At 35.2% G+C, this 26,750-nt stretch overlaps 1 protein-coding gene across 8 annotated transcripts in view; it reads right to left on the bottom strand.

Annotated features, from left to right (window-relative positions):
- TBC1D32 (TBC1 domain family member 32) overlaps nucleotides 1–26,750 on the bottom strand; it is a 225,932-nt gene that overhangs the window by 44,049 nt on the left and 155,133 nt on the right. For 6 of the 8 annotated variants that reach the window (XM_017958364.3, XM_017958362.2, XM_031667462.1 and 3 more), the window contains 3 exons: nucleotides 21,105–21,167; nucleotides 13,345–13,470; nucleotides 2,359–2,442 (listed from right to left, as the gene is read on the bottom strand). In XM_017958364.3, coding sequence (XP_017813853.2) covers nucleotides 2,359–2,442; nucleotides 13,345–13,470; nucleotides 21,105–21,167 — 273 coding nt within the window. The remainder of the gene's footprint in view (nucleotides 1–2,358; nucleotides 2,443–13,344; nucleotides 13,471–21,104; nucleotides 21,168–26,750) is intronic. The other 2 variants (XM_017958365.2, XM_031667461.1) reach the window with 1 other exon arrangement.

The following is a 26,750-nucleotide window of genomic DNA, read 5'->3' as shown; positions in this document are numbered from 1 at the left end:
CAATTTATATTTATATTGCCTATTGCTTAAAAAATTGTTGTAGTTATTATTTTTTAATAGTTTGTCTTTTAGTCTTCTTAGTAAAGATATAAGTGGTTTAACATACCATGACTAAATATTAGTGCAATAATCATGATAGCATCCTTTTCTTTCCATTTTAAAACTCCCTTTAGCACTTCTTGTATGTAGGTCTGAAAGTGATAAATTCCCTCAACTTTGTTTGTCTGGGAAAGTCTTATTCTCCTTCATTTCTTAACATAGCTTTCCTGGATATGATATTCTTGGTTTACATGATTTTATTTTTTATTTTTTTTCCAACATTTTGAGTATATTGTCCTACTCATTCTTGTCCTGTAAAGTATCTGCTGTTAGGCATATTGGAACTCCCTAGTATATTATTTGCTTATTTTCTCTGTTTTCAGGATCTTCTCTTTGTCTTTGACTTTTGAGAGTTTGATTATAATATGTATTGGGGAATTCTTATTTGAGTGGAATCTAATTGTTGACCTTTGACCTTCCACCTTCCTGTATCTAGTCATTTGTATATTTTTCCAGGTTTGGAAATATTTCCGTTATTGTTTCCTGGAATAAACTTTCTAGCCCTTGTCTTTCTCAGTTCTCTCTTTAATCACAATAACTCAAATATTTGTTCTTTTGATGTCATTATAAATCCTATAAGCTTTCTTTATTCCTTTTCATCCTTTTTTCTCCTCAGACTATGTATTTTCAAATTATCTTCAAGCTCACTGATATTTTTTCTACTGTGTGATCAATTCTGCTGTTGATGCTCTTTATTACATTTTTTTTCATTTCAATCATTCTATTTTTCAGTTCCAGGATTTCTGCTTAATTTTTAAGAATGATTTCAATCTCTCTATTAAATTTCTCTGATAAGTTTCTGAATTGATCTTAGTGTTTTCTTTAAGTATGTTGAACTGCCTTAAAACAATTTAGAAATCTTTGTGAGATCACACATCTCCATCGTTTTATGGTTGGTCTTTGGCATCTTATTTTGTCCATTTGGTGAGGTGATATTTCCATGAACGTTCTTAATACTTACGGACATGCGATGATATCTACATGCTGCAGAATTATGTATATATTTTAGTCTTTGCAGTCTAGCTTTATTTGTGCCTATCTTTCTAGAGGGCCTTCCAGGGATTCTAAGCAAACTGTCTGTAGAGTTCCCTGAGCCTGTGACTATTGTACCCATCTAGAGAACACTCTAAGCCCAGGCTTGCTGCATGTCTTGCAAGGACTGAGGTTGACATAGCTTTCCAGCCCAGAAAGACATGGGGAAGATCCAAAGAGAACACTGGAGCTATGCAGGAACTCTGGCCAGAAATCAGAGTCCAGATGACTATAAATCTCAGATGGGTGCACTTCCCAGCAGGTCTCTGTATAAGGAAGACTGGAGATGAGACTAGGCCCCTGGGTATCTCCTGTGGAAAGGAGGCTGATAGGCTAACTCGTTGGCTCAGACAGGGATGTGTAAGCCAGCAGGTCTCTGTACAAGTTGGGTAGTTCCTCAGTCACAACAGGAGGGGCCAGAGCTGATACTAGGCTCCTCAAGATCTGCTGTGAGATGGAGCCTCATGTGCCTATCATGCCGGCTCAGATGCGCACACATCTCCTAGCAGGTCCCTGCACTGAAAAGACAGCTCCCCAACTGCTGTAGAAGAGATTAGAGCTGATACTAGTATCTTAGGGATCTGCTATGGGATAGAAGTTGGAGAGACATGTCTCAGCTCAGAGGGGTACATGTCACTCAGTAAGTCCCTGTACAGTTAAGATTGCAGCACAAGAAGCCAGGGTTGAGACTGGGCCCTCTCAGTATCTGCTGCGGGACACAGGCTAGCATGCCTATCACACTGACCCAGACAAATGCATATATCTTTTGTTAGACATACTGAGTTTGAGGGATTCTGTGGAATTATCCAGGTGATGTTTCTTATTAGGCTGCTGGAAATACAAGAATAAAGCCTATAGTAGATCTTTGAGTGAACGATGTAAATTTTGAAATCATCAATATATGAGAGATAGGTAAATGGTATAAGCAGAGGAGACCACTAGAGAATAATGGATAGAATCAGAAGAGTAGAAGACATTGCTTAAGGCAAAACAACTTTTAGTGGATAGAGAGAGAAAAAAAAAAGCTCAAGAAAGAATCCCACAGTTACAAGGAAACCCAGACATTTACAAAGAAGAGAGGCTTAATGATATCTGGAATGTACATGGCACCAAGTAAGAGTCTGTTAGGATGAGAAAACTGCATATCTGTAATATCATTACACATCTCCATTAATTATCTTGTTATGTACTGAGTCTTTTTCAAACTTCAAAATGTTAAAAATGTACCTGTATACTCCACTGAAGGGAAGTAGCATTCAGACGGGCTTTCAGTGAGATGAAGCACAAATTTTTCAAGTAATTCTACTAAGGCTGTAATAAACAAGAGAATAATTAGGATATTAAAGGTCAGAATAATATGTGACAATGCATCCTTAAATCATAGAACTAGTATATAAAAGTCATCTGAACTTCACAGATACACTCTAAGGGAGTTCAATTCAAATGCATACTGTTTTAGTATTCATAACACTGTTTCTGATGCAAATTAAACTTTAATAGCTTAGCTGAGAACCTATTCAACATAAAACTGAAAAAGGATCATCTGTTATCTTTAGATCCTCTAAGAATTATTTCAGAATTTGCTAAATGATTTCAAATCTGAAAGTATCACTAATTATGCTATAATACCTTTGTTCTTTATGCATAACTAAAAAATATATTAGTGGGTTCTAAGGCTAGGATCAATGCATAGCTTATTCAAAATCAGGACATATTATATGTTTTACATGCTTTGCAACTGATGGTATCTATTCAAGGCAACCAATATCAAAAGAAGGCTTGACCTAGCTGGCTTGGAAGTGATAAAATGGTTATTTTCTAGGCTGGTTTGATAATGCCACTAGGCTTGCATCTAATGCCCTTGAAATGGATATAAACAGGTACAATATAATTAATAAGCAACCCAGAGTTTGTTGTGGGTTTGAGTTTTTTGTTGTTGTTGAAAATAAATAAATTTGTACAGTCAATGTTATGCTTTAAATAAGAAGTACACTTTACTCACTATGTAAAATTGTCCCTTAATTATATCCAGCATATTAACTCTAACCTACATTAACTAAACGAACCCTATTTCACATATAAGTACATTTTAAGTACATAATTCTTGAAGAAAAATTAGTGTTCAATGGGTGAAAAGTCCAAAATCAAAGAGGAATAACATATGCTTTTCAGCAATTGTAGCTGACAAGTTCTATCTCATAATATTCTAATGGCTTAGGACAAAAATGAAATGATTTTATTCATTGAACTATATTCATATGATGATTTCAAAGCTAAATGAGTATTAAAAGTATAAGAATCCAATCGTCACAGGTCAGAAAAGACATCAGTATTATAAACTATTTATGTTTATAGTTGCTTAGACTGGTTCCATCTTCATGTGTAGACACAAATTTTGCCATACTTATAAAAATCTTTCAAAAGTCTTTCTTCTATGAATTAACAAATTAAATAGGCATCAGGTGAGAGCATTTAAATTCTATGTGTATAAACTTCTTTCTTTATAAATCACTTAATACTGTCTCTTGAGATTATAAATTTTGCAGAAAGAACAATGTCTTCATGAAGTTCAGATATAATCATTCTTAGTTTAATAATAATTTTAGATGCAAGATATACATTAGTAACAAAGATTATACAGAAAGACACTTTTACAACTCTAAACATAATGTAATAATGTAATTATTTTTACTTCAGCACAACCATGTTTGCTACACGCTATGTATTTAAGTAAAGTGCTTTAGTTAATGGGAAAAGACACAGCATATTGCTAAGTAAGTCTTTGAATCCTGTGCCTGAGATTAGGTCAGAAATACAGAAAATTCATTACATCTGTGAAAGAACTACATACAAAATAATTTGATACTTGAGTCACACGACTAATTGCATACATAGCAAGCCACACTATTTTCTGACAATACTGATATTCAAACATAATTTTATTAGATCAGTATATTAGAGGCTTACAGATGAACTAATTCTATATTGCATAGGTAAAAATGACATTTACTAAAGTACTCCCAGAAGGTTCTAGATTTCTACTGATGCCTATTTATTCATTTTGCCCAGCAACCCTTAAATAGCAACATATATTTTTAGGTATTTTGAGGGATAGGCTATACTCATGTAACGATGCTAAAAATCGATCTATATGTGGTAATTGAACCTATGACTCTTATCTCAGTACATCTTTCTAACCAATTGTAAGTGTAGCTGAACTACATAATTACTAAAGTGGCTATTTATCTCAGTATGACCAACAGCCTCACTGTCAACCCACTGAAAATTCCATTAACTCAAGGAAATTAATTCATGTCACAAAACAATCCCTAACTTTAAAACAAATTAACTCTAGGATGTTACTATCCAGAAAGTAAACTACAGAATATTCTTTCCTCTAAAGTGAATTTTTAAATTTTAAATGACAGATCTGGAATTTCTATAGAGGGTTTTAAATTATGGGCCTTCTCCCTTTACTCATATCTATTTCCTGGGGTAGGAATATGACACAAATAGAGTATGAAACCAAAATTTATAATATTTATATACTAAGAAGAACACGTGGGTTTTCTCCTGAGAGAAAACTAAGGCAGACCATTCAAGGATACTTGGGTATTGATTCTGCTTTCTCCTTGGGCTTTGTCATCTGCTATGGTCTAAATGTTGGTATCCCTGAAAATTTCTTATGTTAAAATCCAATACATAACCAAAGAGATATTACTCAGAAGTTTTGCCTTTGGGAAGTGAGTAAGTCATGAGGGCTCTGTCCTCATGAAAGGAATTAGTGCCCTTATTTATAAAAGAGGCTGAAGGGAGCTGTCCTTCCCTCTATTTCGCCATGTAAGGATGTAGTAAGAAGGCACCATCTTTGAAGTAGAGAGCAATTCCTTACAAGACACTGAATCTGCTGGTGCCTTGATCTTGGTGTTCCCTGCCTCCAGAACTGTAAGAAATAATTTCCTAATGATTATTCATTAGAAATATTCTCAAGTATTTTGCTTTAGCAGCCTGAAGAAACTAAGATATCATCACAACAATAACTGACTCCAGAACTAGGACAGCTCCATGCTTTGAGTACCCATACAACCATTCTGTTTTTCACTTTCAGTATAGTATTCAATAAATTACACTTTATTATAAAATAGTTTTGTGTTAGATTTTGCCCAGCTACAGGATAACATAAGTATTCTGAGAACGTTTAAGCTAGGCTAGATTAAGCTATGATATTCAATAGGTTAGGTGTGTTAAATGCATTTTCAACTTATGATAAATTTATTAGGATGTAACTTCATTGTAAGTTGAAGAGCATCTGTATAATATTGTATTGAGTGAAATGTCCAATAAAATAGTATGGTTTACATTGATTTTGGTTAAAAATAAGAAGTGATAATACATGAAGGATGAAATTATAGGTAAATTTTAGCTCTTTATTTTGCTTATTTATAATTTCTGGTTTTCCAAAAATAAACACGTTAGATAATTGTCCAGTTGCTAAGTGATGAATACTTAAAGTAGTGGTAGAGGATATGAATGAGAAAGAACAAATTAGAGACAGACTTAGGAATAGCATCTGTAAGACTTGGTGACTAAGAGGACAGGTATAATTCAGGGGACAAAAGGAAGAAGTCAAGGAAAAGGTTTCTCCTTTCAATGATTGAGTAGATTACTATTGGTCATAATCAGAAAAGAGAAAGCAACAGGAAGAACATACTTCATTTTATACTCTCGATGGTATCTCACACAGGAAAAACCTAAAGATTGGGAGCACTAAAATTTAAAGAAAGGGGACAGTAGAATTAAATTACCAGAGCAAAATAAACTTAAATGTAACCAAAGGTAAATTAGAAATCACCATATTCCTTTTTTAAAAAGAAGACTGTTATATGACAAGACTTTTTATAATTATGAGTAATTATGTAGAATCACCTAATGCTCATTGCTGGAGACGAGATTTTTCCCCAACACTATGTTCCATAAAAAGGAACCAGAAACCCTTAGACTCTATTTTTAAGAGCATCAAAGTAATGAATAGGCAGGGCGCGGTGGCTCATGCCTGTAATCCCAGCATTTTGGGAGGCTGGGGCAGTTGGATGACCTGAGATCAGGAGTTTGAGACCAGCCTGGCCAACATGGTGAAACCCCGACTCTACTAAAAATACAAAAATTAACTAGGTGTCATGACATGCGCCTGTAATCCCAGCTACTCAGGAGGCTGAGGCAGGAGAATCGCCTGAACCCAGGAGGCAGAGGTTGCAGTGAGACAAGATCCCACCATGGCACTCCAGCCTGGGTGAAAGAGCAAAACTCTGTCTCAAAAACAAAACAAAGTAATAAATAACTGAGGTGAAGACTTGTGGAAAGTGCCCCAAGATACCAAGATTCTAAAGAGAACACAGTTTTAATGGTAATCTTCTACATGTTTGTCCTCTTTCAGAGGAATGAATAAGAGTTAAAACAGCTGGTATTTCTCTTTTGTCTTTTTTTTTTAAATTTTTTTTTATTATTATACTTTAAGTTCTAGGGTACATGTGCATAACGTGCAGGTTTCTTACATATGTATACTTATGCCATGTTGGTGTGCTGCACCCATCAACTCGTCAGCACCCATCAACTCGTTGTTTACATCAGGTATAACTCCCAATGCAATCTCTCCCCTCTCCCCACTCCCCATGATAGGCCCTGGTGTATGATGATCCCCTACCCGAGTCCAAGTAATCTCATTGTTCAGTTCCCACCTATGAGTAAGAACATGCGGTGTTTGGTTTTCTGTTCTTGTGATAGTTTGCTAAGAATGATGGTTTCCAGCTGCATCCATGTCCATACAAAGGACACAAACACATCCTTTTTTATGGCTGCATAGTATTCCATGGTGTATATGTGCCACATTTTCTTAATCCAGTCTGTCACTGATGGACATTTGGGTTGATTCCAAGTCTTTGTTATTGTGAATAATGCTGCAATAAACATACATGTACATGTGTTTTTATAGCAGCATGATTTACAATCCTATGGGTATATACCCAGTAATGGGATGGCTGGGACATATGGTACTTCTAGTTCTAGATCCTTGAGGAATCGCCATACTGTTTTCCATAATGGTTGAACTAGTTTAAAATCCCACCAACAGTGTAAAAGTGTTCCTATTTCTCCATATCCTCTCCAGCACCTGTTGTTTCCTGACTTTTTAATGATTGCCATTCTAACTGGTGTGAGATGGTATCTCATTGTGGTTTTGATTTGCATTTCTCTGATGGCCAGTGACAATGAGCATTTTTTCAAGTGTCTGTTGGCTGTATGAATATCTTCTTTTGAGAACTGTCTGTTCATATCCTTTGCCCACTTTTTGATGGGGTTGTTTGTTTTTTTCTTGTAAATTTGTTTGAGTTCTTTGTAGGTTCTGGATATTAGCCCTTTGTCAGATGAGTAGATTGCAAAAATTTTCTTCCATTCTGTAGGTTGTCTGTTCACTCTGATGGTAGTTTCTTTTGCTGTGCAGAAGCTCTTTAGTTTAATTAGATCCCATTTGTCAATTTTGGCTTTTGTTATCGTTCCTTTTGGTGTTTTAGACATGAAGTCCTTGCCCATGCCTATGTCCTGAATGGTATTACCTAGGTTTTCTTCTAGGGTTTTTATGGTATTAGGCCTAACATTTAAGTCTCTAATCCATCTTGAATTAATTTTCGTATAAGGAGTAAAGAAAGGATCCAGTTTCAGCTTTCTACTTATGGCTAGCCAATTTTCCCAGCACCATTTATTAAATAGGGAATCCTTTCCCCATTTCTTGTTTTTCTGAGGTTTGTCAAAAATCAGATGGCTGTAGATGTGCGGTATTATTTCTGAGGACTTGGTTCTGTTCCATTGCTCTATATCTCTGTTTTGGTACCAGTATCCTGCTGTTTTGGTTACTATAGCCTTGTAGTATAGTTTGAAGTCAGGTAGTGTGATGCCTCCAGCTTTGTTCTTTTGACTAAAGATTGTCTTGGCAATGCGGGCTCTTTTTTGGTTCCATATGAACTTTAAAGCAGTTTTTTCCAATTCTGTGAAGAAACTCATTGGTAGCTTGATGGGGATGGCATTGAATCTATAAACTACCTTAGGCAGTATGGCCATTTTCACGATATTGATTCTTCCTATCCATGAGCATGGTATGTTCTTCCATTTGTTTGTGTCCTCTTTTATTTCACTGAGCAGTGGTTTGTAGTTCTCCTTGAAGAGGTCCTTTACATCCCTTGTCAGTTGGATTCCTAGGTATTTCATTCTCTTTGAAGCAATCGTGAATGGAAGTTCATTCATGATTTGGCTCTCTGTTTGTCTGTTACTGGTGTATAAGAATGCTTGTGATTTTTGCATATTAATTTTGTATCCTGAGACTTTGCTGAAGTTGCTTATCAGCTTAAGGAGATTTTGGGCTGAGACAATGGGGTTTTCTAAATATACAATCATGTCATCTGCAAACAGGGACAATTTGACTTCTTCTTTTCCTAACTGAATACCCTTTCTTTCTTTCTCTTGCCTGATTGCCCTAGCCAGAACTTCCAACTCTATGTTGAATAGGAGTGGTGAGAGAGGGCATCCCTGTCTTGTGCCAGTTTTCAAAGGGAATTTTTCCAGTTTTTGCCCATTCAGTATGATATTGGCTGTGGGTTTGTCATAAATAGCTCTTATGATTTTGAGATACGTTCCATCAATACCAAATTTATTGAGCATTTTTAGCATGAAGGGCTGTTGAATTTTGTCAAAGGCCTTTTCTGCATCTATTGAGATAATCATGTGGTTTTTATCTTTGGGTCTGTTTATATGCTAGATTATGTTTATTGATTTGCGTATGTTGAACCAGCCTTGCGTCCCAGGGATGAAGCCCACTTGATCATGGTGGATAAGCTTTTTGATGTGCTGCTGGATCCGGTTTGCCAGTATTTTATTGAGGATTTTTGCATCGATGTTCATCAGGGATATTGGTCTAAAATTCTCTTTTTTTTGTTGTGTCTCTGCCAGGCTTTGGTATCAGGATGATGTTGGCCTCATAAAATGAGTTAGGGAGGATTCCCTCTTTTTCTATTGATTGGAATAGTTTCAGAAGGAATGGTACCAGTTCCTCCTTGTACCTCTGGTAGAATTCAGCTGTGAATCCATCTGGTCCTGGACTTTTTTTCGTTGGTAGGCTATTAATTATTGCCTCAATTTCAGAGCCTGTTATTGGTGTATTCAGGAATTCAGCTTCTTCCTGGTTTAGTCTTGGGAGAGTGTAAGTGTCCAGGAAATTATCCATTTCTTCTAGATTTTCTAGTTTATTTGCATAGAGGTGTTTATAGTATTCTCTGATGGTAGTTTGTATTTCTGTGGGGTCGGTGGTGATAACCCCTTTATCATTTTTTATTGCATCTATTTGATTCTTCTCTCTTTTCTTCTTTATTAGTCCTGCTAGCAGTCTATCAATTTTGTTGATCTTTTCAAAAAACCAACTCCTGGATTCATTGATTTTTTGGAGGGTTTTTTGTGTCTCTATCTCCTTCAGTTCTGCTCTGATCTTAGTTATTTCTTGCCTTCTGCTAGCTTTCGAATGTGATTGCTCTTGCTTCTCTAGTTCTTTTAGTTGTGATGTTAAAGTGTCAATTTTAGATCTTTCCAGTTTTCTCTTGTGGGCATATAGTGCTATAAATTTCCCTCTATACACTGCTTTAAATGTGTCCCAGAGATTCTGGTATGTTTTATCTTTGTTCTCATTGGTTTCAAAGAAAATCTTTATTTCTGCCTTCATTTCGTTACGTACCCAGTAGTTATTCAGGAGCAGGTTATTCAGTTTCCATGTAGTTGGGCGGTTTTGATTGAGTTTCTTAGTCCTGAGTTCTAATTTGATTGCACTGTAGTCTGAGAGACAGTTTGTTATAATTTCTGTTCTTGTACATTTGCTGAGGAGTGCTTTACTTCCAATTATGTGGTCAATTTTGGTTTAAGTGTGATGTGGTGCTGAGTAGAATGTATATTCTGTTGATTTGGGGTGGAGAGTTCTGTAGATGTCTATTAGGTCTGCTTCCTGCAGAGATGAGTTCAATTCCTGGATATCCTTGTTAACTTTCTGTCTCGTTGATCTGTCTAATATTTGACAGTGGGGTGTTAAAGTCTCCCATTATTCTATGGGGGTTGAAGTCTCTTTGTGAGTCTCTAAGGACTTCCTTTATGAATCTGGGTGCTCCTGTACTGGGTGCATATATATTTGGGATAGTTAGCTCTTCTATGTTTGATTGATCCCTTTACCATTATGTAATGGCCTCTTTGTCTCTTTTGATCTTTGATGGTTTAAAGTCTGTTTTATCAGAGACTAGTATTGGAACCCCTGCTTTTTTTTGTTCTCCATTTGCTTGGTAGATCTTCCTCCCTCACTTTATTTTGAGTCTATGCATGTCTCTGCATGTTCGATGGGTCTTCTGAATACAGCAAACTGATGGGTCTTGACTCTTTATCCAGTTTGCCAGTCTGTCTTTCATTGGAGCATTTAGTCAATTTACATTTAAGGTTAATATTCACGTGTGAACTTGATCCTGCCATTATGATATTAACTGGTTATTTTGCTCAAGTTAGTTGATGCAGTTTCTTCCTAGCCTCGATGGTCTTTACATGTTGGCATGTTTTTGCAATGGCTGGTACTGGTTGTTCCTTTCCATGTTGAGTGCTTCCTTCAGGGTCTCTTGTAAGGCAGGCCTAGTGGTGACAAAATCTCTAAGCATTTGCTTTTCAGTAAAGGATTTTATTTCTCCTTCACTTATGAAACTTAGTTTGCCTGGATATGAAATTCTGGGTTGAAAATTCTTTTCTTTAAGAATGTTGAATATTGGCCCCCACTCTCTTCTGGCTTGGAGAGTTTCTGCCGAGAGATCTGCTGTGAGTCTGATGGGCTTCCCTTTGTGGGTAACCCAAGCTTTCATTCTGGCTGCCCTTAACATTTTTTCCTTCATTTCAACTTTGGTGAATCTGGCAATTATGTGTCTTGGAGTTGCTCTTCTCGAGGAGTATCTTTGTGGCGTTCTCTGTATTTCCTGGATTTGAATGTTGGCCTGCCCTACTAGGTTGGGGAAGTTCTCCTGGATGATATCCTGAAGAGTGTTTTCCAACTTGGTTCCATTTCCCTCCTCACTTTCAGGCACCCCAATCAGACGTAGATTTGGTCTTTTTACATAATCTTGCAGGCTTTGTTCATTTCTTTTTCTTCTTTTTTCTTTTGGTTTCTCTTCTCGCTTCATTTCATTCATTTGATCCTCAATCGCTGATACTCTTTCTTCCAGTTGATCAAGTCGGTTACTGAAGCTTGTGCATTTGTCACGTATTTCTCGTGTCATGGTTTTCATCTCTTTCATTTCGTTTATGACCTTCTCTGCATTAATTACTCTAGCCGTCAATTCTTCCACTTTTCTTTCAAGATTTTTAGTTTCTTTGCGCTGGGTACGTAATTCCTCCTTTAGCTCTGAGAAGTTTGATGGACTGAAGCCTTCTTCTCTCATCTTGTCAAAGTCATTCTCCGTCCAGCTTTGATCCGTTGCTGGCGATGAGCTGCGCCCCTTTGCCGGGGGAGATGGGCTCTTATTTTTTGAATTTCCAGCTTTTCTGCCCTGCTTTTTCCCCATCTTTGTGGTTTTATCTGCCGCTGGTCTTTGATGATGATGGTGACGTACTGATGGGGTTTTGGTGTAGGTGTCCTTCCTGTTTGATAGTTTTCCTTCTAACTGTCAGAACCCTCAGCTGTAGGTCTGTTGGAGATTGCCTGAGGTCCACTCCAGACCCTGTTTGCCTGGGTGTCAGCAGTAGAGGCTGCAGAAGATAGAATATTGCTGAACAGCGAGTGTACCTGTCTGATTCTTGCTTTGGAGGCTTCCTCTCAGGGGTGTACTCCACCCTGTGAGGTGTGGGGTGTCAGACTGCCCCTAGTGGGGGATGTCTCCCAGTTAGGCTACTCAGGGGTCAGGGACCTACTTGAGCAGGCAGTCTGTCCCTTCTCAGATCTCACCCTCTGTGTTGGGAGATCCACTGCTCTCTTCAAAGCTGTCAGACAGAGTCGTTTGCGTCTGCAGAGGTTTCTGCTGCTTTTGTTGTTGTTTACTGTGCCCTGTCCCCAGAGGTGGAGTCTACAGAGACAGGCAGGTTTCCTTGAGCTGCTGTGAGCTCCACCCAGTTCGAGCTTCCCAGCGGCTTTGTTTACCTACTTAAGCCTCAGCAATGGCGGGCGCCCCTCCCCCAGCCTCGCTGCTGCCTTGCCGCCAGATTGCAGACTGCTGAGCTAGCAATGAGGGAGGCTCCATGGGCGTGGGACCCTCCCGGCCAGGTGTGGGATATAATCTCCTGGTGTGCCTGTTTGCTTAAAGTGCAGTATTGGGGTGGGAGTTACCCGATTTTCCAGGTGTTGTGTGTCTCAGTTCCCCTGGGTAGGAAAACGGATTCCCTTTCCCCTTGCACTTCCCAGGTGAGGCGATGCCTCGCCCTGCTTCAGCTCTCGCTGGTCGGGCTGCAGCAGCTGACCAGCACCGATTGTCCGGCACTCTCTAGTGAGATTAACCCAGTACCTCAGTTGAAAATGCAGAAATCACCGGTCTTCTGTGTCGCTCGCGCTGGGAGTTGGAGACTGGAGCTGTTCCTATTCGGCCATCTTGCTCCGCCCCCCTGACATTAGAACTTTTTTCTCAGCACTTCTTTTTACTTTATTCAGAATAAGTAATGTTAATTTAAAAAATGGTTTCAGAAAACAAATGCACAAGCAGATAACTGAATACAAATAAACTTGTTTGCTAATTTAGAAAACACAGCTGTTCCCTTAAAACAAAATTTCTTTAGGAGTCACTAAATTTACTTGCATGCATATAAAAGTGATTCAAAATAACAATGTTGATTAAAAAATCAATAAAATTTCTAAAAAATATAGCAACATGTCATACTCAGGTAAAAACTGGTAAAACCAAGCAAATTGCTACCTAGGTAGAGGTAGTGTTCTAGTTTTGCTCACTAAGACTGTTTAGACAGTTCCAAAAAAAAGAAAAGAAAAAAAAGCAATGCTTAGTAGTGTCTCAGATTTTAATTTGTGTTCTCTTAAGTTTCTCAGAAATAAGTGAACTTCTGGAATTAGCATTATGTTTCCTACATATGCCAATACTAATCTTTAAAAACCACAGATTCTATGAATATAATTTTCATACATAAGAAAACCCAAAACGGAAACAATGTACTTACCCTCTCCACTGATTATATCAGGTTTGGCTTTCATCATTTTGCAAAATTGTCTTCGGCAGTTTACTATCCATTCAGTTTGTTTATCAGATATTTTGAGGCATAATAAAAGCTTGCCAAGATCATTGTCTAATCAGAAAGATAACATATTATTATTATAAGACATGCTAGATATACTGTTAACTATGTAAACATTGAAAATTCCATATGGAATACATATGGCTTTCAAAGGGAAACAGATATTCTTCTGTAATTACATCTTATACCATTAATTGTTTGTTACATGTATTAAAAGTTCACAACAATGAATTACTAAATTATTAAAAGCTCATAAAATGGATTGTGATTTGTAACCATAATTCTTGAATAGCCTTTTTCTTATATGAATATGGCTCATTACTGAGTATCTTTTTTAATAGACAGCATGAATCTTAAAATTTCATTATGTAGACTGACAGGAACACTAAACTCATTCCTCAGGTACTTTCAGATACAATTTTTTATTTACTTCTTTAAAAGCAAAAAGAAAGTGTAAAAAATCTTTAGTCAATCATTTAGTTATTCATCTTGGAAAAAAATCTGCTGATGAAGGGGTTAAAATATGCTATTCTGGCATCTTGATTATTTAAATTGAAGACATTTGAAAAACAGCAAGTGCAAGATCATGTTAACCTTCCTGGTGTTTCTCTAAGAAGAAAATGAAATTCTCATGTGAAAGACACTCTCTATACTAGAAGAAAAGACAACATATTTACCTTCAAGGATGAGAAGTTGAGACCAGAGAGTACTTTGCAAACCTTATTAAAATGACTTCTCTTTTAAGCCTCCCACATAATTTAGTCACAGTTTCACAGTTTATTATTCTTTGTTCAACTCAGTATACAGGTAACTGCTTCTTTGAGTCTTCATTTCCCTATGAGAACTCTCATGCCACATAAAACTTGTATTATGCTTTTCTCCTGTTAATCTGTTATTTCAATTTAATTATCAGATCCTGCTGGGATCCAAAGAGGATGGAGGTAGAGATTTTCTGCGCATAAACTGAAGATAATGAATAGGGCTAAGGAAAGTATTTATTGCTAAAATATAACTTTTCTTCTAAGTGAACTCATGAATACATAGCAGATTCCATTTAATTACGTAGCTTTAAAGGTACTTATACCCATGAGATTTTATTTAAAAAAAATTAATGAATAATATGGTAAATGAACATTTAAGTGTTGTTAAAAAAGATATATGCATATGTATTCATATAGACATATACATATGTAAAAATTCAAAGGAGACAAAAGAGACAAAGATGTTCTCTTATTTTCTAGAATAAAATGGGAGAATCAGTAGCCAAGTTAATTCATAGCTTTTTCTTTACCACTTCTCTTGAAAGAGATTTTGGGGATAAAAAGAGAACAAGAACCTTTTGAAATTATTTAAAGGTTTAATTGTTTCTGCTCTAAATTAGGGTATGGGAACATTAACACTACAAAATCATCTACCTAATCTCTATTTTAGGTTACTTAATCCCACTAGGAAGATACCAGTGGTCAACCTGATACTTGAGAGGGTTTCAGCTAACAATGTCTGTCTTTTTTCTTAAAAAAGAAAATTATAATGATGAAAGCAAGTCTTTATTCTTCCAGGTTTTAAAAATCAAATAAGCTTTCCAGCATAATACAACTATTTAAATTTAACTTTTCAGCCCAATTTTTATAAAATTCCATTTACTACATACAGAAGTCCTCCTATGTGGATAAAGACAATATCACTGCCCTCATGAAATGCACATGTCATATATATGCATGTACATGTGTGTATATACATATAAACAAACAGATGATAATATTGTAATCAAGGCATGTCACTCCTGTGATCTAAAATTTCAGTGTTATTTAGCCCTAAGAAAAGTGCTACGTATTACTGCATGATCCTCATGATTATCATATATAAAATCACGATTTTTGTAGCTATTTCCCTATTTGACATTTAGGTCAGAAAAAGCCTTTTTATATCAAAGCTACACACATACTCTCTCATACAAACACATGAATACACAGATACATACACCAAACACATGTGGACTCACATAAATACATAAAGCAAAAAGTTGTTCTGTTGAAAGCATATGTAATTCTGATATTCAGCACTAATCTACTCTCTTTGAATACCAAGACTACAATGATACATTTCACAAATAGCCTCAGTCAGAAGCAATAACTAGAGAAAAATTATCAAGCATTAAATCAAAAGAGAAAATGACTCTTTTTAATAAAAACACTTAAAACTATAAACTCATAAAATTTCAACAGCTAATAATTTTATTGAAAACTATGTTATTGCTAACAAAAAATTTTTAATGTTAAATGTATCTTGACAAGAATTAGGTAAAGACTTAATTCAACATTATTGAAATTGAATTTTTATTGTTTTCATTTAAAATATCCACATTACATATTCCCAAGAACAAAATACCTAGAGCCTAATAAGAAATACTAGTGACACACGATTGCAAAGAAAATGCAATTTTTTCATCTTTGTTTCCTCCTCTATTTTCTTCTTCTACTCATGTGTAACTCCATCTTTTACCTCCTTCAAACAAAGAATGTTACTACCTCCTTCAGAGGACATCCATACAGCCCTTTCATAGGCTATCTGCTATTTATAATTCTGTTTTCTTTTTACTCTTCCCTCCTCTTGCTCTCCATTCTCTCTCCTTTCACACTTGCTATTCTGTTTTGCTTTCTCATCATCTCATTCTAAGGAAAAGAACACAAGGCATTATAATTGTAAACAGCACCGAGGCAGCATATGTGGTATGCGCCTGAATCTACCAGTTGGTAGACAGCCTGAAGGACCCAGTTCAGATAGCTGGAAATTGGATTTGAGGCAATAAAGAAATGCTGAGCTGAAAACAGGCTGACTAAAAGACTGTTAGAGAGGCAGCTTTGTACCCTGCATTATAATTCTGGCTACTCTTCCCCCAGCCATCATAGAGAGTATATGCTTTACAGTTTGCATTCCTCAAAGTTAAAAATACGAAGTGATGTGATATGGTTTTAACTGAAAAACATGTATTATCTGTGACACTACTGAGTTTGAGGGGAACAATAAATAACTCCTTTATCCTCTCCAAATCTGGGACCAACTGAGAAGCCAACAGGTATAGATAAACAGAGTTCAAAGTTATCAGTGTTAGTATACAAACAGCTAAATTAAGCATCATTGCTTGCATCTACTGCCATATGGCCTTGTAGATATCTTCCCTGAACTGAATACCATAAATCTATTCAGCCATAGACAGACAGAGACAATCAAAGGCCTCTCCTGACTCTTCTTGCTAGAAAAAGTGCAAAAATAAAAGTGGCTAAATTAAAAGTGCAGCCTACAAGTAGGCTAGCCCACGACCTTCTATTCCTTCTTCCAGATTTACTTATCAACCATTCGTCTTAACTTACGCAGAATGAGTAAGGAAGTCCAGGGAGAGGCCAATGGTATTACTCTAGCAAAGGCCCTTTGATATAGAGACATGAGGTAAGGGAAAATGAAAGCTCCTCCATAATAGATATTTTAGGCATATGACAATTCTAAATTAGTGACTGTGAGTATAATATGAATAATACATAGAATTCCATATTTCCCAAAATTTATACATGGAACATTTCTATATTTATAATCAGGAAAAAAAGAATATTTTAAAAAGTTTTGCCTCTGGCCACGATGGAGGAACTAGGAATAGACTTGCCTTCTGCTGTAAACAACCAGACTGGATAAAATATATCAAACAACTGTTTTCAGACATTAGCCAATGGGCAGTGCAGGATTGTAATGTTTGAGAAAATGGAAACCAATCAGGTGAGCTTTATGATTGTCCACTATCTTCTTGGAGGTTTTGTTGAATTAAGGAGACAGATGTCAGATTTCAAAGAGATTAAAGAGGCGAAAATTTGTGGAATAGAATACTGGAGAGAAAGAGCTCTAGCAAACTGGTTAACTATTTGTCAAGTTGCCTGCTGATTGATCAGCTGTGGAGACTAAGCGTGAAATTTCACAAGGCTGAGCAAGCAACAGCTGGGGGATATAAACTGAATAATTCCCAGAGCACACCTAGAGTTACAAGATGTCCAAGTTCCAAACAGAGTGGAGAGTACTAGTTAATTACCTGGGTTTTCCACAGAGGTCCCAGAAAGGTCATACCTTGGTAACAGGTAAAATTAGTCATAAAGGAAGGCAATTATACATCCACCCTAACAAAAAAATGGAAGTCCTGAAAGTAAAGTTGATCCACAAGTAACTTAGCTGCCCGCCAAAAAAATGTCCACCACTCCTTAAAGAAAGACAATAAAATCTAGCACTCAGTGTAAATAAGGTCTAATGCCCTCAAAAACTCCACTAACATGAAGAAAAAGGAAGAATGTGACTCACAACTTGAAGATACATCAACTAACAGATTAACAGATACAGACTCACCAAAGACTGAAATTAGCAAGGACATAAAAGCAATTATTTTTAGGGATTTGAAGAAAATACAAACCAAAGGTAGATGTTTAAACAAACTGTAGTTTTTCAACACTGCCATCTCAGTAAAAAGAGACAATTGAATGGGACATGCAACAATCTGGGTCAATCTCAAAACCATTATGCTAAGAGAAAGGAAACAGGTACAAAGAATGTATCCTATGTAATTCTATTTGTATGAAATGCTGGAACAGGAAAAAATAATCTTATAGCAGTGGTTCTCAAGTGGACATGGTTTTGCTCCCCAGGGAACACTTGGCAATGTCTATAGACATTTCTGATTGTCACAACTGAGAAGAGAGAGGGAGAGTTTTATTGGCATGAAGTGGATTGGAGCCAGGGATGCTGCTAAAAAATCCTACAATGCACAGGACAATCCCCCCCGGCAAAGGAAAGCAAATTACCCAAAACATTAATACTGCTAAGATTGAGAAGCCCTGACTTATAGTAAAGAAAAAAGTTAATGGTAGCATGCAAGTGGGTGGAGAGAAGCTGACTGCAAAAGATAAAGGGAATTAATGAGGGATCATGAAAAAATGTTCTACATTTGATTATGGTGGTGGTTATCTTTGTATAAATATTTCTAAATATTCAAACTCCTTTCTTAAAACAGATGCATTCTGTTGTATACAGAAATTTTATTATATACACATGTGTATGGAAACAAGAATGTGTATAATTAAAAGTTACTTAAGTGTTTGAAATTAAGCATACTAGTACGTTACTAAAATATGAGCAGTTATAGTTCATAATTTGTTATAAAGTCTGTATCAGAACTCACTGAGCTTTAACTAAAAGTATATGAATGTGTAAAATGATTCACTTACAAGAACTCTAATGACTATATTATGGTAAAGTGTTTTAAAGTATACATTTTAAAACTCCTCATTAATATGTCCTGATATGAGGTTCTGACTGTTTTCTGAGAGAAATACAGGCTCCTGTAATGAAATGAACATTCACTTATTAGGACTAAATAAGAAAGCAATTTATATTTTCTAGGTGATTAAATATAATAATCCCTTTTAAATTCACAATGCTTTATTTTTATAGCAACCACGTCTACATTCCTCTAAGAGTGCAATATTATTTCTAGAGACAGAGTATAATAAACGATGTCTCAGTATATTCATTCTATATCCAGTTATGATAAAGTCACCATGGAAAACTACCAGTTTGTTTTCCCAAGAAAGGCTTGAAGTATCTAATGAGTAAGGTAGAGAAAGAAACAGTCTTCTTCTCTATATTCTTTAAGACCACTATGATTTATAGACAATTATTAAAAAAAAAACAAAACTACTTTAATCTCTATCCTTACCACCACTAAGGAAAAGGAAAACAAAAAAGAAAACATCAAGTTTCAAGTTTAAAAAATTGATTGATGATAGTTGAAAATATTTCAAAAACTCTGAAATTCTTTGTTAGGGTAAGCATTATAATCTTTTTATATTTGGGGATATTATATAATTATTTTCTCAGGTCATATAGGAACAAAGATTATATAAAAAATGTAAGATTATTATAGATAATGTAGAAAGAGAGACTATACAGAAAGAATATCTGTATAGTTCTTTCATTTCAAGGGGAGCAAAACAGTAAGGTCAATATAAATATAAAGGAAAACATGCAATCTACACAGAAAATGTTTGATAATTTCTTTCTAGGATGTCAGTCACTAATTTTGATGTGCCTACTTATAACTGACATTTCAAAAGGGAGAAAAAGTAAAATAAAGACTTCATAAACTAGCAAGAGATTCCTAGGCTTAATTTAGATAGACAACCTTGTATTATCCTAAAGTTTATTTTTGTGTTTCTACTTACTTTCTCTTCCTCCATTTAGACTGACGCAGTCAGCATTTCACTTTATTACCATAATAAGCAAGGAAAAACCTTGGAGTGGTCTCTGAGAAGCAATTCTACAGAAAACTAATACAAGGAATTTAGGTATCATTCCATCTATAAATTTGGGAGTATCCAAATTCTGACGAGTCTCTATTTTGTGTGAACAGCTGTGGATTAAGGTATGTCATCTATATCTTTAACATAGAGTATTCCTTATTTTGGATTTATGATCCCACTTTTGCTTTTCATTAATATTTGATAACTAAGCATTTACTATAGGAGAAATTGGTGGAAATAAACAAATGAAGAATTAGTCTTCCCTTGTCATCCTACTATCTATTTTCTCTGCTATAGATAAGTGTTTCAAATATGACAGTGAAAATACATGAAAACTAAGTTTTACTTATCAAAAGAAAATACTTATTCTGATTTTCTAGTTATCTCAATAGCTGCAGCTCAAGATTTACTACAGAGGGGAAAATCCATAATCTCAGTCATACTACCAGCTTCCTTAGTTCATAGGTTGACGTCAAATAAAAGTCAATTACCTTTATCTGCAGAAAATAAATCTTAATTCCAAGGTTAGAAACAATAAGAAAAGAAAAAAGCATGAGAAAATGTCTGACTTGACATAAAGGCCTAGATAAATATTTGATAAAAGACTATATCAACAAAAATTTATAGACTAACTATTTATAGACTAACTATATGTGTAAGACAGAATACAAAAGGCTTTTAAAATAAGCACACACAATACCTATCATCATGTTATAGTACACTTTATATAGTACCATATTATCTTTCAAAGAATTTTTACTCATGCCTAGGGAATTCTATTTTATTGGGGGAGAATTAGTAATCCTAAAGTTTACATAATTCATCACACTTGCAAAGGCAATCCAGTCCAGTCATTTGTTAAATAGGCAATTTTCATTATTTTATCAAAATGCAATTGTAATTACAGTCCATCTCATTCTCCCCTTTTCTCTTTTGAAAGTTTATTTCCACATACTATGTAGGTAATATTCCAATTTTAAATCTTTACTACTAGAATTGGAGAATGGATTGCCATCAATTTGTAAATGAAATGGCAATAAATTCATCAGGGACATGAACAGAGACTTAATTTCTGAAAAGGCAGAAAGTATCAGCAAGAATCAACACCAGTGAATAAGGATACATATCCGATAAGAACAAGAAAAATTGTTAAACCAAATCAGTATAGACTAATGAAAACTATCTTGTTAAATTAAGGATATTGTTCTAGTGAAAAAAATAGACATTTGTAGTTAAGAAGGCTATATTTCAACATCTTTTAATGGAAAAAGAAACTTAATATCAGCATAAGACAATAAAATACGTAGGCATCCTAAGATTATAATTATAAAACCCAAGAGCTTTTTTACTCACTCACTGAACGCTGCATAGCTCCAGAGACACAGAATATGGTATTCTTGTTCTTTGGCCCCATCTCTAATTTAGAAATGTTATCTATCATTAGTTTTGTTATTAACCAAAACACATTGCAATAATTTTCTAACTGTTCTATAAATGGTACTTTGCAATGATAAAATATTCAAAATAAACTTTATAAATAGTAATAGCTACAAAAGGAAAACTTTTTCCATTCTCCAAAATATTAATGCATTAACATTGCCAGGGGTTTGTATTTTCACTTGTCTATTTTTATAAAGTGCCAAAACTATGCAAATAATATAGATGCAATATAGTGACTTAGCCTTATGGTCTTTACCTAAGAGCATAATATGGTTTTCAAGGACATTTGACTCATACATAGAACCCAATGATTCAAGACATATTTTATACTGAATTCATTCAGAGCTGAAAATTTACAAATGATGAAAAACAAGTTCTAACTAGAATTCGCTTCTGTTTTATATAATATAAACCTCCCCCCACCCTGCTTTCATTTAATTTGTAGTTAAAAAAAAAAAGTTACTTTGGGTTGGGGCAAAGAAAAATATACTATAGAGGGATATTTATATCTTAATATTATTAACTTTAAAATGATCTGTTTTCTCATAGAGGAATAATATCATCTGAAACTATCTGGCTACAAGTATTGGAATGATCTGACTATAAAGATTTTAATATTACTTGGTATATTACATTAAAAGAAATGATTACAACCATATAACTTATTCTTTTATATAGTATTTGAAAGAGAATGTTTTACCAGGCAGAAAATCAGTTTCCTATCAGATAAGCAGAAATGTGATGGAGGAAGCAGTCAAGTAAGATACTGAAGCTATAAAAGACTAAATTTGAAGTAATCACAGATTAAAAGGCTGTACATTTTTTAGTTATTTTTTTCAACTGTTAAAAAATAGGAAGTAATGCTAACAATGCACACCTTTTATGTGCCATAAAAATGTAAAGTACCACTTGCTAAGTGATGAAATAACTATAATAGAAGTGTCTACTTCACCAATAATATATACCCAAGTCTAATTCAAGCAGCTTTCTAACTGTAAACTTTTGCATACTCTAGAACATGAGTCAAATCAGAGGTTATTCCAAATATGAGTAAAATTTCCTAAATTTATTTAGATTAGCCTGAACAAAAGTTTTAATGTCCAGTGACAAAGTCAAAGAGACAGCTTGATAATGGAAAAAATACAGGAGGAAGAAGTCCAACATTGATTTACTCTTTCATCCAATAAATATTTATGTACTGCCTACTACCTAAGGGAACAGCATCTTCGCTTCATAGAAATTACACTTTAGGGTAGTAGACAATAAATAATACATAAGCTCACTGTAAGGTATAAATACTCTTAGAGAAATAAACAAAGGTCCAGAGAGATAAATAAGCAAGAGAAGAAACATATTTTAGGTAAGGTGGAGGTAACTTCTCTGAAGAAGTGACATTTAGACTAAGTTCAAAAGGTTTAAACAGGACTACCAATGGGAAGAGTAGGAATTAGTATTCCAGGAAAAGGGAGTATCAGGAACAAAGGATCAAAGGCATAAGCCTAATGTCTATAAGAAACTTGTATCTAGAATAAATAAAGTGCTCTTACAACTCAATTATTAAAAGACAACTAAATTAAAAATGGCCAAAGTGATGGAACAGTCACTTCTCAAAGGAAGATACCAAATGGCCAATAAGCACATGAAAAGTCATCAGCAAAATACAAATCAAAATCACAATGAGATACCACTTCATAGCCACTGGAATAGTTAGATCAAAAGGCCAGATGAAGAGATATAGAAAATAATTTATGTCAGCTGCTCAAATGATTAAACATAGATTATCATATAATCCAGCAATTCCATTCTAGGTATACTGAAGAGAAATGAAATGCATGTTCACACATTAACTTAGGCATGAATGTGTAGGAGTTCGGTCAGGGTGGTGGGAAAAGTTGTAAAAACAAAAGTTATAGCAAAGACACAGACTTTCTTAAAAAGCCAGAGGTTTTGCAAAAGCTTTAGGAAAAGGTTATGGCTAAAGGCAGCCTAATCCTCTTACCTTTAGCTAATAGCAAAAAGCAAATAACAAGGGAATGTAGAGGAGTTTATCTAGACAGCTTGTTTACTTATATTGTCCTAAAACCGACCTTTGATCATTCATGCACAAGACTGCTCTCTACTCGAGGGGTCAACAATGTTTATTACCCACAGATTGTGTTTGCTCCAAGCCTTTGTCATTAAATCTGTACTAAATAAATGCGAGCATTGCCAGCTTTAGGGGGGCTGCAAACTCTTTTGACCCCTAGTGCTGACAGTCTCCTAGTCCACTCTTTCACTGGATACCTTTGTCTAAGTACTCCTGTCATCTGTCACTCAGCCAGTGTCTGCAGGACAGACTCGGCATGAATGTTTATGCATAAGATCAGAGAAAGGCAATCTAATGCCAAGTGGCATGCCTGCCAGTAACCTTGTGAGTCAGCACCACACTTTGGATGCTCTATTGGTCTCATTAGTAGCACTAGAAACATACACAAAATGACCAGAAAAATTACTTTCCTCTTTAAAGTTAGCAGCCTCAACTGAGTAAATATACATCCAAAAGTTTTCTTGATAAAGATAGAAATTCTACAGTAGTAAGATATATAGAATATAGATGTAATTTAGATTGCTGATTATTTTATAGGTCATCCTGAATAAACATTATAAAAGTATTTTTAAGTGATGAAATGAATATAGGAAGCTAGATGGGGAAATAAGAACAACAAACATCTCATCTTCTTGAGATGTGTCTCTGTGATGCTTTCAATGACTGGAGTATGCTATCCAATTCCTCAAGCGATTTTTAATTTTCTATATGTAAGTTCTGAATTTCCCATACTCCTCTGAGAAAGAAGTCCTCATTCTGAGCATGTTGAAATGTAACATAGTAAAGTGGACTGGCCAATGAGGTAATAACTCCTGGGAAATCTAATTTTAGCTCAGAAAAACAAAAACAAAAGAAATTAAATTACTATTTTACTACCTTCTTGTTCCATATAGAAGGGCATTATAAGGCAGTCTCCAGTAGTTCACCTTAAAAGCTCCTAACATTCTAACTGGTACTTGCTTTTGACCATAGTACGACTCTTCTTTTCCATCCAATCTGTTTGCCTCTTTTTTGTCTTTTGCAGAGGCAGTAAGTTATAACACTAGGACATATAACTGGTGCTTATATTATAGTACTAACTATAACATTAGTACTATAAGTTATAACACTAGTACATATTATACTACCTATCTACACCCTCAGGTAACAGAAAAATGATATTCTAAGTAGAAATTATTTCTACCATATGGAAGTGAATGTTTTTGTGTGTGATATCTATACATATACTCATATACATGTATTCAAGTGTACATATACACACATATGTATACATATATATACACAGAGAATGTATAGATCAATAGCTTTTAAATGGCCACTTACATTTTAATATGGTCATCCTAAATATGTTCATAAAGAAAAATAATTGAGCCAAATGATGTCTCAAAATTCTTATTTATAGATGAAGAAGAATCATCTAACACTTAACACTGATGCCAATGAGCTAACAAGAGGCAATTTAACAGATGAGATGCTAACTGTAGCAAACAGAATAAATCTAGAAGCTGGGAGACAAATGAAGAGGATGTCACCATGTGCACACAACTGAAGTGATTTTTTTTCCCACAACAATGAAATGATATCCCAAAATTGTGCAGTGCAAATGATGACTAAACTAACACCTTACGAAATCTGTGAATCATCACATGTGAATCACAAAACAAGAATGGAAAGTAGATGACTCTTGCTGTCAAAATAACTTTGGTGTCTTAAATATTACTACCTTAAGCATAGTATTCTTAAAAGTGCACTATTAATGTTTAGCTTTATTTAACAGTATTTAACCAGACACATACCTGTTAGAAACACACTTAGCTCTATTTTTTTTTCATTGAGTTCACAGAGAAAGCATCACTATACTCTCCTAGGTACAAAATGAAGCTGGACATACTTCTGACTTTCCCATTTTCTGCTAAGAGTATATGGTGAGTGACACAGATATCAGCAATATCAGAATGAGATACAGTCATTATGAACTGACTAAATCTCTGTAAAAATCTCTTCCCAGGCTATCTATTGCTGCCTAGATCATACTCTCTTCCTTAACAAGAACCACAATAATATCAGGATCACTCTTATTACAAGGAAGTATCAGGTACTAGTTTTAAATTGGGAATAATGTCTTATTCAAACACTTGTGCTTTAGAACCAAACAGAAAGAAAGTAAGAGTTCCTGTCCAGTATGGTGGGAAAACAAGCAATTAAATAAGGCTTAAGATAGTACTATACTCCCTAAAACAGAGCACACCCCAGTAAAGATGTCACAAATGTGTTGGGCCTTGTAAGCTACAGGGAAGTCATTGAAGGATTTCGATTAGCAAAGTAATATGATCTAACCCATGTTTCAGCAGCATCCCTCTGGCTGTTGTGTTGAGAATAGACTAAACACTTGGCAGGACACTGCAACAGGTGAGAGATGAGAGTGGTAGTAGATGAGTGAGAGTGGTTTTATTTTAGATATGTAGAGTCAAGATTTGCTGACAGATTAGATGTGGGGTATAAAGACAGAGACAAGTGCATGAATGCCGTTAGGTTTATTGTCTGAAGAACTGGAAGCAAACAGTTGCCATTTCTGAAAGGAGAGAAAATGCCAAAGGAACAAATTTTGGGGGAGTATTAAAAATTTATCCGAGACATATTAAGTTTGATATATATATATTCAACTTACTAGCAGAAATGTCAAGGAGACAATTTAATATATGAGATACGAGTTCAAGGCAAAGATAGGCATTAGAGATATAAATCTGAGAGCCATCAGCATATTGGATAGTATTTCAGTCATAAGATCCTCACAACAGTAATGTAGCTAGAAAAAAAAGAAGACAACTGAGAATTGAGTATGGAGCATTCCAAAGTTTAAACGTTAGAGAATTTGAAAGATCCAACAAATGAGACAAAAGAAGAATTCATCAGAGATGCAGGAGGAAAACCAAACAAGAGTATTTTCTGGAAGTCAAATGAAGAAATTATTTCAAAAAAGAGGGCAGGTTTGAGTGATACTGCTAGGTGATGAGGACTGAGATCCGACCAGTAGGCTGAATGCCGGTGGAGTATTAGGGTGAAAGCCTGATTGGCTTGCAGTGGGTCCAAGAGAGAATGGAAAGAGAGTAATGGGAATACTCAGATAACTCCTTCAAGGAATTCTGAAGTAAAAGGAAGGCCAGAAGTGAGATTTTAGTGAGGGGAAAGTATGTCCAAGAGAAGATATTTTAAATATAAGAGAATAAACACCAGGCTTGTTGGCATATGGAAAAGATCAAGTAAAGATGCCCCAAGCCAAAAAATGATAATAAAGAGGGAGTTCAGGCTTTAAAAAGAGAGAAATCCTATCATTTGTGACAACACGGATGAACCTTGAGTACACTGTGTTTGGTAAAATAACCTAGGTACAGAAAGACAAACACTCTATAATCTCACTTATGTGTAAACTGAAAAATTTAAACTCATAGAAACGGGGCATAGACTGGTTACCA

This window comes from Papio anubis, chromosome 6 (assembly GCF_008728515.1).
Source record: "Papio anubis isolate 15944 chromosome 6, Panubis1.0, whole genome shotgun sequence".
Lineage (NCBI taxonomy): Eukaryota > Metazoa > Chordata > Mammalia > Primates > Cercopithecidae > Papio > Papio anubis.
Note: the sequence above shows the minus strand (reverse complement) of the source record. Positions and strands in the feature narration are given on the sequence as shown.